Below are 13,951 nucleotides of genomic sequence, written 5' to 3' on the forward strand. Positions count from 1 at the left end.
GTAGACAGCCTCCCACTGGGAAATCTGACCTCATGGCAGGAGGGAGGGGGCCCTGGGGAGGCTTCCTGGAAGGGCGAAGACTGAGCTGAGAGCTACAAGAACTCTAGTGTTAACCAGGTGAGCAACAGGGCTCGCAGGGACAAGGCAGTAGGTGCAAAGGCCCTGTGGTCAGAGCTCATGTTCCCCAGTTTGGTTCTATTAACCCACTTGTTGTTCAGTCTCTGTCATGTCTGACTCTTTGCGACTCCATGGAGTGTAGTCCGCCAGGCTCCTCTGTCCATGGGATTTCCCAGGCAAGAATACTGGAGTGGGTAGCCATTTCCTTCTCCAGGGGAATCTTCCCGGACCAGGGATCAAACCTGTGTCTCTTGCAGTGGCAGGCGGATTCTTGACCACTGAGCCACCAGGGAAGCCCCTATTAATCACTACGATATTGTAACACCGTAGGATCAGTTAGTAAGCAGCTGCTCGCCCGAGTGCTCCACATCCTCCTGGCCGCGCCATCCCTTCCCAGGGGACCCTCCAGACTTTCTCACGGTTCTGTGACCGGATGGTTAGCTCTGGGCACAGAGAGGGGCGCCCCCGGGATTTTGCTCTACTGGTAAATACCACCCCACACATGTTCCTGGTACCAGTTAAATATCTGGGAGACAACCCCTGAGTTGAGGGTGGAAGTAGATGTTCTCTGTTTCCAGCAGGCAGAGGACTGTTCTAGAAATGGGGCGGGGAGAGGCAATGACGGCCTTACCACGAGCAGGGCGAAGAGGATGACTCCGCAGCTCCACATGTCAGCCCGGCGGCCGTCGTACTTCTCGCCCTGGGAGGAGAAGGGCCGGCTCTGATGCTCACCTCTCCCAGGCCCCCCACCCCCGCCCGCTCCTCTCCCCCTCTGCCTGCCCTTCGCTCACCTTAATCACCTCTGGGCACGCATAGTGGGGGGACCTGAGGGACAGAGGGGGTGTGAACCTCTGGCGGGCTTCTACCCGCTCCCTGGGGCGCAGGTGGCGGGCCCCCACTTACCCACAGCTGGTCTCCAGAAGGCTGTCCCCCACTTGCAGGGACGCCATGCCGAAGTCTGCAATGCGGATGTTGTTTTTCTCGTCCAGAAGCAGGTTCTCGGGCTTCAGGTCTCTGTGGCTGAGACAGGATGGTGGGGCTCAGGCCTCCGCCCTCTTCCCAGAGTCTGAGGACCAACCCCCCACCCCACCCTCATTCACTGTCTCTCAGAGGGGGATCGTGTCTGGCAACTTCTAGTTAGGGACCTTTGCAAACACGCCCCAAAGCAGAGACAAGAATATACAAAGCCCCATGCACCCACCCACTAGCTTCACGCGTTATCAGCTCGAGGCTCATCTTCTCTCATGTCTACCCCTACATACGCTCTCCTTCCCCCACTGGACGATTTTGCAGGAGACCTCCAGACAGTGTATCATTTTATCCACAGATATTTGAATATGTGCGAAGTGATCTTTTTTTGAGGTAAGCAGGTCTGGTACTGAGCTGGTTCTTAAAATATTCAAATATCTCAGGGCTTCCCTGGTGGCTCAGTGGTAAAGAATCTCTGCCAACACAGGAGACTGGAGTCCGATCTCCGATCCAGGAAGATCCCATGTGCTGCGGAGCAACTAAGCCCCTGGGCCACAGCTGTGGAGCCTGAGCTTTAGAGCCAAGAGGGGCAGCTACTGAAGCCAGCACGCTCTGGAGCCCGGGCTCCACAGCACGAGGAGCCACTGCAGTGAGAAGCTCTCCCACCACAACTAGAGAGGAGCCCCTGCATGACACAACCAGGGAAAAAGCCCGTGCGGCCACAAAGACCCCGCACAGCCAAAAATAAATAACATTTTTTGAAAAATTCAAATATTTCAGGAAATTCCCTGGTGGTCCAGTGGTTAGGACTCTCGGCTTCCACTGCAGGGAAGAGGGGTTGAATTCCCCCATCAGGGAACTAAGATGCCACATGGCCCAGCCAAAAACAAAACAAAAATCAAATATTTCAATACTGAATAATTAAAAAAAAAATACTGTCAACTAAAACCCATCATTGCTTCCTCCTTCACCCCCCCGCTCACCCCCTACTCTGGGACAAACTCCTCAGGATATAAGGGTTAATGATGTCCCCGGGGAGGTGGGCAGAGGTTTTATAGTTTCTGTTGGAAGCGGTCCTTAACTGGGTTAGACTTCATAAATCTGTTGACTCTCGCCCCCTGGAGGCCAGTGTCTTTAATGTCAGAGTCCTGACACTTGTCAATAGGGAGATGTTGACAATTTAAATGGGCTGCCTTTTCATCACCAAGCTTTGGTCCTAGGTCTTAACCCCCTCAGCCTGATCCTCACTCCATCTCCAATCCCCTATCCCAGAGAGGGAGGTGTGCAAACAAATGAGGCTGAAAGATGACCTGGAGGCATCTATTTTGCACCTTAATTAATCATTAAAATGCTGCATATTGAATATCTTGTTTTGAGAGCTGAAAGCAATTCAATGAGGAAAGGAAGATCTTTTCATATGAACATCCTTATGCAAAAAAAAAAAAAATGACCCTCAGCCTTTACCCTCCACCATATACAAAAATTAATTTGAAATGGACCTCAAGCCTAAATGCAAGAGCTAAAACTACACAACTTCTAGAAGAATACATCGGAGGAAACCTTATGACTTTGAGCTAGGCAAATACTTCTTTCTTTTTTTTTTTTGGCCACAACCCATGGCATGTGGATCTTAGTTTCCCAAGAAGGGATCTATCCCGTATGCCCTGCAGTGGAAACACAGAGTTTTAACCACTGGACTGCCAGGGAAGTCCTTGGGCAAATATTTCTTAAATAGGACAGAAAAAGCATGAATTGTAAAAGGAAAAAAAAACCCCAACAAACTGGCTTCATCAAAATGTGAAACCTTTGCTTTTCATAAGATACTATTATAAAAATGCAAAAGCATGTCACAAACTGGGAGAAATTACTTGAAAAAAGTAATGCATTTGATAAAAAGATTTGTTCTTAGAATAAGTAACTCTTGGGAGTTATTCCTAGAGTCATCCCTCATTCCTGGAATAAAGAACTCTTACAGCTCAATAATAGAAAGATAAATAACTCAATTAAAAATGGGCAAAGGATTTGAACAGACATTTCTCCAAGGAAGACATACAAATGGCCAATAAGCACATGAAAGGATGCGCAACATCATTAGCCATCAGGGAAATGCACATCAAAACCACAGTGAGATACTACTTCATACCCACTAGGATGTAGAATCAAAAAGTCAGATAATAACAAGTGTTGGCAAGAGATTGGAACCCTCTGAGACTGCTGGTGGGGATGCTGAATGACACAGCTGCTTTGGAAAATGGGCTGGCATTTCTTTATTTCTTTTTTGGCACTTCTTTAAAAGGCTAAATATAGAGTTCCCATGCTGCTGCTGCTGCTGCTGCTGCTAAGTCGCTTCAGTCATGTCCGACTCTGTGCGACCCCATAGACGGCAGCCAACCCATGTGACCCAACAATTCTGTTGTTGTTGTTTAGTCGCTAAGTTGTATCCAACTCTTTTATGACCCCATGGATTGTATCCTGACAGGCTCCTCTGCCCATGGGATTTTCCAGGCAAGAATACTGGAGTGGGTTGCCATTTCCTTTTCAAGGGATCTTCCCAACTCAGGGATTGAACCTGCATCTCCTGCTTAGCAGGCTGATTCTATACCATTGAGCCACCTTGGAAGCCCTACCCAACAATTCTGGTCCTAGGTATATACTCAGGAGAATTGAAAACACAGGTCACAGACCAGAACTGGTATGTAAATATTCATATGTCCCCATTATTCATTATAGCCAAAAAGAAGAAACGACCAAAAGGTTCACCAACTGGTAAATGGATAAGCAAAATATGGCAGAGCCATAACATGGAATATTACTCAGTAGTGAAAAGGAATGGGGTACTGATCCATACTACAACATGGATGAACCTTGAAAACATTTTGCTAAGTGAAGGAAGCCTGCCACAAAAGACCACATTGATAGGAAATGTCCAGAATAGGTAAATTCACTGAGACAGAAAGTAGATCAGTGGTTACCCAAGGCTGGGGATGGGGGGAGGTGACCGCTTAATGGGTACAGGGTAATGATTTTGGGGCTGATGAAATGCTCTAAAATTACATAGTAGTGATGCACATCCTTGCAATATACTCAAAACTACCGACTGTACGCGCTGAAGGGTGGATTTCATGCTGTAGGAAGTTTTGTTTGTTTCTTTCGGTTTTTTGCCACACAGCGCAGCTTGCATTATCTTAATTCCCTGACCAGGGATCGAACCTGTGCCCCCTGCAGTGGAAGCATGGGGTCCTAACCACTGGACCGCCAGGGAATTCCCTATGACGTGTGACCTATATCTCAATTTTGGAAAAGCGGGCTGCAGCACTCTAGCTTCCAGTCATTCTGCTACAGGCTCCCAAGGGCCTGCCTTCTGGGTAGTGCTTGTCCCAGCCTCCCCTCAAGCTGCCCCCTCACCAGATGGAGTAGCTGTGGCAGAAGTCCAGTGCTGACACGATCTGGCGGAAGAACTTCCGGGCCTCCTTGGGGGTCAATCTCCCCTTCTTCACCAGGTAGTCGAACAGCTCACCTCCAGACACGTGCTCCAGAACTAGGTACCTGGGGGACATGGAGGGGGCAGAGGGCTGGAAGGGGCATGTGGAGGACCAAAGAGCCTGACCTCCTTCTTCCAAAAGTACAAGCCCTCAATGCCATTGGCCCTGGAGGAAGAAGATCCCAATTCCCATGAGTCCCCGGGAGGAGGAGGCTCCAATTTCTATTAGCCTCTGGGAAGCAGAAACTCAATTCCCATTAGCCCTGTCAACTTCAGAGGTCAACACTCTGACTAGTTTTCCTCAGGAGATGAGGCAATTCCATTAGCACCTGGAGGTCAGAGATCCCAATTCTCAGAGGCCCCCAGGAAATAAAGCCCCGTTTTCACACCTACTTGCCATCCTGCAATAGTATGAATTGTGAATAAAAATAATTTTGATGTTTTAAAGTGCATTAGGAGAACTGATAGAGTTTTATTTCCTATCATTCCCACCATATTTGTGTTAAGATATAGGTATAAGGAGGCTTCCCTGGTGGCTCAGACGGTAAAGTGTCTGCCTACAATGTGGGAGACCCGGGTTCGATCCCTGGGTCAGGAAGATACTCTGGAGAAGGAAATGGCAACCCACTCCAGTACTCTTGCCTGGAAAATCCCATGGACGGAGGAGCCTGGTAGGCTACAGTCTATGGGGTCCCAAAGAGTCGGACACGACTGAACGACTTCACTTTCACTTTCTGGGAAGCCAAAGTTCTCATTTTCATTAGTGTCTGGGAGGCAGATAATCGAATTCTAATCTATTCTTGGGCAATGACACTTGCTGCTGCTGCTACTGCTGCTAAGTCATTCAGTCGTGTCCGACTCTGTGCAACCCCAGAGACGGCAGCCCACCAGGCTCCCCCGTACCTGGGATTCTCCAGGCAAGAACACTGGAGTGGGTTGCCATTTCCTTCTCCAATGCATGAAAGTGAAAAGTGAAAGTAAAGTTGCTTAGTCGTGTGCGACCCTCAGCGACCCCATGGACTGCAGCCCACCAGGCTCCTCCGTCCATGGGATTTTCTAGGCAAGAGTACTGGAGTGGGGTGCCATTGCCTTCTCTGATGACACTTACAATGTGTACCAATTCAAGGGTCAACATCTGTGAGGTACAGACTACAACTCCCATCAGCCCCTGGGAAGTAAAGACTCCAATTCCCATCAGTCCTTGAGAGAAAGAAACAGTCTCATCAGCCTCTGGGAAGTCAAAATTCAATTCCCATCAGCCCCCTGGCAGCACAGATTCCCATGACAACTTCAAGAGTATTAATACTTTGACTCCCTGTTGTTTCCGGAGATAAGGCAACTTCATTAGCACTTGGAAGAAAGAGATCCCCCCAATTCTCACAGGACTTTAGGCAATAAGGACCACGCCACCTCCACCTACTCCCATTAGCCCCTGGGAAGGGAAGCCTCTTATTCCCATAAGTCTCTGAGATGAAGAAACTAGAATTCTCTTTAATTGTTGGCAAAAAAAGATTGGCTTGTGCACCAGTCTAAGTCAACTTCCCTTAAGTAAGAGACTACAACTTCCTTCAGGTCCTGAGAGGTTAAAAACTCCCAACTCCCATAAGGCTCTGGGACATGGAGACTCCTAATTCCCATCAGCCACCTGGATTTTAAAGACTCCAAATCCCATCAGGCTCTGGGAGGCTAAACATCTAATTCCCATCAGCCTCAGGAAAACAAAAGCTCAATTTCTATGAGCTCAGTGGAAGGCTGAGGTTCCTCTGTGAGACACGAAGTGCCACAGGCCCTCCTCCCCACAAGGATGGTGGAGTGAGAGTGACAGCTCCACCAATTGGCAACAATGGCCCCTCCCCGCCGCCACACCTGGGGAAGCCTGAGGACTACAAATCCCATGAGCCCCTGGGGCCAGGGCAGCTTCCTTCCTGGGGAAATCCAGCCTCTGATGGGTGCTGGAGTCAGTTCAAACTGGGGACTGCGAGGTCCAGCAGCGGGGGTGTCCCCTCTCCTGCTGCCCAGTCCAGCTGTCCCCTGGGTCACCAGAGTCCAGACAAAGGCCTGTTGTCTGGAGCTGGGACAGCTGGACCCCACCCCCAACCTAAGGGGGGTAATCGACTTCCAGATACAGACTCAGAACTCCTGAGCAGACCCATTGTTGGGGTGTCCAGTCATAGCACCCAGAGTTATGCTGCGGGAGGAAAGGAGCCTCCAGTGCTGCAGAGGAAGGGTTTGGGAAGAGGCAAGATTCATTGAGCCTGGGGCTTTGCTAAGCCCCATTGCCCTAGCACATGGGAAGGGCAGGGCGATCTGCCCTTAACAAGTCAGGTCTGGCTGAGGGCACCCAGATTATGTAGTACAGAGTGTTCCCCACAGCACAGCAGGGCGATGGACGGGGACTGGAGAGGAAGGGGGAGGATCAGCCTTGTCCCCCATCAGGCACAGGGACGGCTCAGGCTTAGCTGCCCTGCTGTCAGGGTACAATCGGCCCAGAGCGTCAGACCAGGTCAGCATGGGAACATGGAGGATTATGAGTGTGTGAAGGGGGGTTGTCCTTGCGCAGTAGGGATGGGACTGGACTTTCAGTGGCCCGGCCAAGAGAGCTTAAGTTTCCCCTGGCCCCTCCAGGCCTTGATTCTGGAAACATCCCACCCTGGGAACTTGGGGAGGATGCATGGAGGGCTGGGTGTCTATAAATACCTACAAATATTTCTTGTTCTCGTAGACGTCGTGGAGTTTGAGGACATGTGGGTGCTCGATGAGCTTCAGGATGGCTATCTCCCGCTCCACCTGGGGGAAAAGGAACAGCGGGCGGTCAGCCTTGCCTCCCTCCCTGTCCCCAGCCCCAGAGGGTCCCCTCTCCCCCAGCTCACAGACACACCTTCATCAGCACCGACTCAGACAGCTTCTCCCGGTTCACGATCTTGATGGCCACCTTCTGGCCTGTGATGCAGTGGACCCCGAGTTTAACCAGACCTGGGGGAATGGGACGGAAAATGTGGGGAGTATTCCCAGTGCAGTCTCCTCACCTCTGGCTCCTAAGCCCCGTCTTGCCAACCTGCTTCCTCCTTCTTCCCCTCCTGGCTTGTTTCACGGTGGCCTGAATCACCCTGACCTGAACTCCTGGGGACTGACAGCAGCCATTGCTGCCAGACACAACTCTCTTTCCACTCCCTGTTGTCCAATTCTGTCCCTTCTGGTTGCCATCCACTTATCTGCCTCCCCCTACCTCCACAGCCACCCTGGACTCTCGGTCCTTCCCGTGTGCCCTTCGAGTTCACCTCTCCACACCGTCTTGCCTTGCTGGGTCTCCATAGTTTTGTGTCCTCCAGTCTACCTCCTTCAGACAAACCTCTCTCTCTCTCAGCCCATCACTTCCTTGAGTTCTCTGCCCTTTAATCTTCTGGAGACACCATGTCTCCCAAGGAATATAATCTTGTGATTGCCCCCTTCCCAGACAATCCTCCTCCACCTCCTCTCAAACCCGGACCTCTCAAGCCCTGTCTTTGATCTTTTAAAAACAGTAGCTGCAGCTGGGAGCGTGCACATCCCAAGGGTATGCCCACTCCCCAAGGTTAAGCCCTAAACCCAGGAATGCAGGACCCCAGCCCCCTCCACCTTCAGACCAAGGAGTCCGAGCCCCCAGCCCCTTCTCCCTCAAGCCCTCAAGTTGAGCTCATGGCCCCTTCCTCCCCCAAAACTCAGGAACTGAGGTCAGCAACACCTTCACACTTTTCGCTCTGGGATTCGGAGTCTGACCCTCCCCCAGGCCTGGCCCCTGATCCCTGAAGCTCTGGCCCAGAACTCAGGTGTTCAGCTCCTGTCTTACACCCACCCACCGCCCACCTGGCAGAAAAGAGGTTAAGGAGGTTAAGCAACAACAGAAGATGACCGCACCCCCCCCCACCCCGAGTCCACAGCCACCCCTGAGGGATTTGCCTCCTTCGTCCACCTTTCCACCTCTCCACTCCCCGTCCCCACTCCGAGCCAGCATGCTGGAGAAAGGGCAGGATGCTGGAGACCCCATCGCCTCAGCCTCAGTGCCCCTGTCACCCCAACAGAGGCCCTCTGCGGCCAGAGGACAGTGCGGAGAGATGCCACTTCGGGAGGCGCACCCCCATGCCGGCACCTCACCCCAGCCTGCGGCTGTACTGCGCCAAGGACCTGGGCTCCCGGCGGCCGGGACCCTGGCTGCAGGCCAAGGTCCCTTGCCCACGCTGGGGCCGGACCCTCCAACCTCTGCCCCCAAAGAGGGGGAGACTTTGGGCCCTACACCTCTCCCAGGAGTCGGGATCCCAGAGTCCGAGCCCTCACCCCCTCAGCCTGGAGACCCGGCAGTCTGGACCCCGAGTCCCTTCTCTGAGAGGGACTCGGGGGCCCGGGAGCCCCGCTCTCTGCCCCCATCCCCTCTCGCCCCCACACCGGGTGCCCCCTCCCTTGGCTCACCTGTCTGTCCTTTGCCCAGCGTCTTCTCCAGCCGATAGGGGCCCACATATTGGGCGTGCTGGGGTGGGTGTGGGTGTGGGTGTGGGAGGTGGTAGGCGGGGGAGCCCCCGCCCCCATCCTTGCCCCCGGACGACATGATGCCCTTGGTCCCGGCCCGACCGGCCCCCCGGCCGCCCCCCCTGCGGCCAGTCGCCCCGTCCCTCCGGTGGGGGCCGGCGGCCGCTCCGTCCCGGCCCCCCCGGCTGCCCCCCACCTCTCCGGGGGTCCCCAGGGGGCTAGGCTGGGCCCCCCCGGTCGGCGGGCCTCTGAGTTGGGGGAGGGGGGGCTGGCCCGGGGGGGTCAGGCCCCGGGAGTCAGCATGGCCCGGGGGGGCTGCGCGGCCCCCCCTCCCCAGCCCGTTTCTGGCCGGTCTCCCGCTTCCTGCGCCTCCCCCCGCCGGGGGGGTCTGAGGTGCGGGCCAGCGGATGCTGCAGGCCGAGGTCCCCCCCGCCCCCCCACGCGCCCTCTCTCCTCCGCCTCCTCCTCCTCTCCGCCTCCCCCCGCCACCTCGTCCTTTCTCTCCGGCACGCTGACATCACCATCCGGGGACTCCGGGCCCTTCCCCAAAGTTAACCCTTTCGGAGGGGGAGGGGGAGCGGGGGCAGGGGGCGGGCCTGGGCGCCGGAGCCGCGGAGACGCGGTGGGAGGATGCTGGGAGCGACGGAAGGATGCAGGAGGGACCATGGAGGCAGACGAGTGGGGCACACAGGAGGGGCAGAGCCGGGGCGACACAAAGGGAGACGGAGCCTGACACGAGTGGGGGAAGGAGACAGACGGCACGGGAGACGGGGACCGCCAGAACCGGGGCTGGGGCCGGACAGGGAGACGGGGGACCGCGCAGGCGGGCAGAGACAGGAGAGACCAGGGGGAGCAGAGAGACAGGGAGACGGAGGAGAGGGGAGAAGCTGCCTGGGAGAGACAGAGGGATGGAGAAAATCAGAGATAGAAATGGAGAGAGATAGGGGAAGGGAAAGAGAGGTGAAGAGACAGGGAATGGGCCGGGGTAGGGGGTGGGCGGGGGTTAGAGACACAGAGATATGGAGGGACAGCCGGGCAAAGAGATGAACCGAAAACAGAGCCAGAGACAGGGAGAGACTGAGAGTAATGGAGGAGAGAGACAGTGGTTGAGAGACAGATGGGGAGAGAAATGGACAGAAATAGAGGGACGGGGGCAGAGGGGACAAGATACAGAGGTGGGGCACCAGGGGAAGGTGACGGGAAGGGTGGAGGGTCAGAGAGAGAAGAAAAGTGGGAGAGAGAGGGAGACAGACAAAGGAGGAGGAACAGCAGAGAGAGAGGTGGACAGAGAGTGAAGAGAGACAGATGGAGAGAGAGAGCGACAAGTAAGCATAGAGCTGGGAACCCCAAAATATGGGGGGTAAACACAGGTGGAGGTCTAGATGCTGGGGGAGATAGGGCAGATTGGAGGGACAGGGGAAAAAAGGAGACAGAAGCAGGGAGAGAGAGAATTCGGGGAGTTGCTGATCCAACGCTCATCTTTGTTCCCCGTGACCCCCAATCTGCCCATCCCGGCCTCCTTTCCCCACTAGCATTGGGGCCCCATATCCACCCACAGATCAAGGTGCATGTTTTTAAATATCTTGGATCCATACCTCCATTGAGAATACTCCACAATCCTCCTACAGAGAAATTTCCAGAGCCCCTTGAGGTCCCTGTGAATTTTTTGGTCGCTATTTATTCTGTGTCCACCATCAGATTCCCTAGCTCTTCATGTGGGCTCCACTATAATCATATGTCCCCACTCTAGCTCATCCATGTGCTACAGTCATGTATCCCCACTCTTGGTCATCCATGAACCTGTGCACAGCTGGATTTCCATGTGACCTGGGATTCCACTATGTCAGATACCCAAGGATGTTAGGCCCCCATTTCACACCCAAGTCTCCTATAGAGTGTACCCATGAGCCTTAAGTCTCCTAGTCAACCATTCCATGATTGACTAGTCATTCATGAATAGTCATTCATTCCATGATGCTATACTTCGTGCCGAAACTGAGTCAGATACTGACCCAAGTGGTGAGGCTACAGCAGTGAACCGAGTAAACCAAGATCCTTGTCCCATGGACCTCTCACTGAGGTGGGCGAAGCCAGTAACAAGCAAGGTAAACAATCAATATATATGTTGGGAATTCCCTGGCGATCCAGTGGTTAGGACTCTGTGCTTCCACTGCAGAGGGTATGGCTTCCATCCCTGGTTGGGGAACTAATACCCCACAAGCTGTGAGGCCAAAAATCAAACTAAAGCAAGCAAACAAACGGAAAATATATGGTATGTTACAGAGTCATGATCAGTGACAAAGAGGAAACAAGGCGGGAAGGGGGACATGAAGTGTTTCTTTAAATTTTTATTTATTTCTTGGCTGCACCGGCTCTTCGTTGTTGTCACAGGCTTTCTCTAGCTGTAGCGAGAGGGGGCTACTCTCGAGTTGCTGTGCCTCGGCTTCTCGTTGCAGTGGTTCCTCTAGTTTCGGAGCACCAGCTCTAGGCACATGGGCCTCAACAGTTGTGGCTCTTGGGCTCTCGAACGTGGGCTCAGCAGTTGCGGTACACGGGCTTAGTTGCCCCACAGCAGGTGGAATCTCCTGGACCAAGGATCAAACCCATGTCCTTTGCTTTAGCGTGTGGATTCTCAACCACTGGACCACCAGGGAAGTCCAGGAGGTTCTTCTTGAGTGATTGTTCTATGTGATTTTCAATTACATTGCCAAGAGAGGCCTCCTCAGTGAAGGGACACTGAAGGAAAATGAGGCCACGTGGATAAAGTGCCAGGAGCCTTCCAGGCAGAGGAAGCAGCTGTGCAAAGGCCCTGGGGCAGAAGTGTGCCTGGTATGTAATGGGAAGGCTGAAGTGTGGCTGGAGGGGAACAGTGGAGAGTGCAATGGGAGGAAATAAGGTGAGGATGCAGACCCAACAGGGCCTTAGAAGCAGGGTGAACAGGGGATTTCCTGGCGGTCCAGTGGCTAGATTTAGCACTTTCAGTGTTGGGGCTTGGGTTGGATCCCTGGTCAGGGAACTCAGATCCTGTAAGCCGTATGATGTAACACAAAAAACAAAACAGAACCGAAAAAAACAGGGTGACCATATGTCCTGGTTTATGTCTTTTATTCTGTAATTATCAGTAGGGTCTGTTTTCACTCTCAAGTGCCTTGTGGATGAAAAATTGTATGATCACCCTTCTTACTGGTCATTGTAAAGGCTATGGCTTTTATAGTGTACCTGGGGAGTTTTCATCTAGGCTACCATTATATTACACATATGTTCATATGTGTAATGACATGTACAATTACATGTCACAGGTACATATATTATTCAGCATTATGTATCATAATGTATGTAAATAGTATTATAGTGAGATGGACTTTTACATATGTGTACATAAGACACAGAAGTTGGACTGTGAAGAAAGCTGAGCACCGAAGAATTGATGCTTTTGAACTATGGTGTTGGAGAAGACTCTTGAGAGTCCCTTGGACTGCAAGGAGATCCAACCAGTCCATCCTAAAGATCAGTCCTGGGTGTTCTTTGGAAGGAATGATGCTAAAGCTGAAACTCCAGTACTTTGGCCACCTCATGCAAAGAATTGACTCATTGGAAAAGACTCTGATGCTGGGAGGGATTGGGGGCAAGAGGAGAAGGGGACGACAGAGGATGAGATGGCTGGATGGCATCACCGACTCGATGGACGTGAGTTTGAGTGAACTCCGGGAGTTGGTGATGGACAGGGAGGCCTGGCGTGCTATAATTCATGGGGTTGCAAAGAGTCAGATATGACTGAGCAACTGAATTGACTGACTGACTGACATAGGTACAGTAGGCTGCATGTGTGTGCTCAGTCACTTAGTTGTGTCAGATTCATTGCGACCCCACAGACTGTAGCCCACCAGGCTCTTCTGTCTATGGTATTTTCCAGGCAAGAATACTGGAATGGGTGGTCATTTCCTCCTCCAAGGTGGGGATCTTCCCAACCTAGGGATCGAACCTGCATCTCCTGCATTGCAGGCAGATTCTTTACTGCTGAGTCATCAGGGAATGCCCAAAGATGCCCATGTCATAATTCTGCGAACCTGTGAATGTGTCAACTTAGTCAGCAAAACGGTCTTTGCAGATGTGATGGAGCTGAAAATCTTAGATGCAGAAAATTTCCTGGTTATTACATTTGTGCCCTAAATGTAATCACAAGCATTCTTATGAGGGGGAAACAGAAGATCAGTCAGAGGAGGAGACAGGATAAGGAAGGAAACCGAAGCCAAAATGGGGACCTCTGGTGGTCCAGGGGTCTGGGTTCAATTTGAGGTTAAGGAAATAGATCCCACATGCTGCAACCACAGCTAAGACCAGGGCAGCCAAAAAAAAAAAAAGCCAAAATGATGTAGCCACAAACCAAGGAATGTGGACAGCCTCCTGGGAAACATTCTTCCCTGGAGCCCCCGGAAGGAATACAACCTTGATTTTAACTACTTGAACTCGGTGAGACCCACGTTGGGCTTCTGAACTGTAAGTAAGCCACCAAGTTTTTCAGTAATCTGTTAACAGTAGAGAGGAAATGGAGTACCCAGGGGCTCAGATCCATGTCTGACAATCGTCCTCCTCAGTGCTACACACACACACACACGTTTGGTCTTCACATCCCACACCCAGCAGTGCGCTCAATACACCTGTGATTGTGGGCCCCACCAAAGTTGAGTATAACCTTTTCCTAGAGTGGGAGGGCCTTGTATGGAAGACTAGAATTAGGATTTATTTAAGCCTAGCTCACAGTCCCAAACCTGAACCCTAAATCTGGTGCAGGGAGGCCTCGAGCTGCCTAAACCACCTTTCCCCGGGGAACTTTATTTCCAGGCTTCAAGAATCACCTCTGGTGCACCTGGCAGGACCCAGAGA

The 13,951-nt window shown here is 52.5% G+C and overlaps 1 protein-coding gene across 2 annotated transcripts in view; it reads right to left on the minus strand.

Annotated features, from left to right (window-relative positions):
* Positions 1-9,508, minus strand: part of BRSK1 (BR serine/threonine kinase 1) — a 23,427-nt gene extending 13,919 nt beyond the window's left edge. The window contains exons 1-7 of one of the 2 annotated variants that reach the window (XM_002695410.5): positions 9,011-9,508; positions 7,446-7,540; positions 7,269-7,354; positions 4,492-4,632; positions 1,021-1,137; positions 909-942; positions 749-817 (exon numbers count right to left, since the gene is read on the minus strand). In XM_002695410.5, coding sequence (XP_002695456.4) covers positions 749-817; positions 909-942; positions 1,021-1,137; positions 4,492-4,632; positions 7,269-7,354; positions 7,446-7,540; positions 9,011-9,146 — 678 coding nt within the window. In that variant the 5' untranslated portion in view covers positions 9,147-9,508. Of the gene's footprint in view, positions 1-748; positions 818-908; positions 943-1,020; positions 1,138-4,491; positions 4,633-7,264; positions 7,355-7,445; positions 7,541-9,010 lie in introns of those variants that run through there. The other variant, XM_024979374.2, reaches the window with a different exon arrangement.
* Positions 9,509-13,951: the final 4,443 nt, after the last annotated feature.

The sequence above is a fragment of the Bos taurus genome, chromosome 18 (assembly GCF_002263795.3).
Source record: "Bos taurus isolate L1 Dominette 01449 registration number 42190680 breed Hereford chromosome 18, ARS-UCD2.0, whole genome shotgun sequence".
In the NCBI taxonomy this organism is placed as follows: Eukaryota; Metazoa; Chordata; class Mammalia; order Artiodactyla; family Bovidae; genus Bos; species Bos taurus.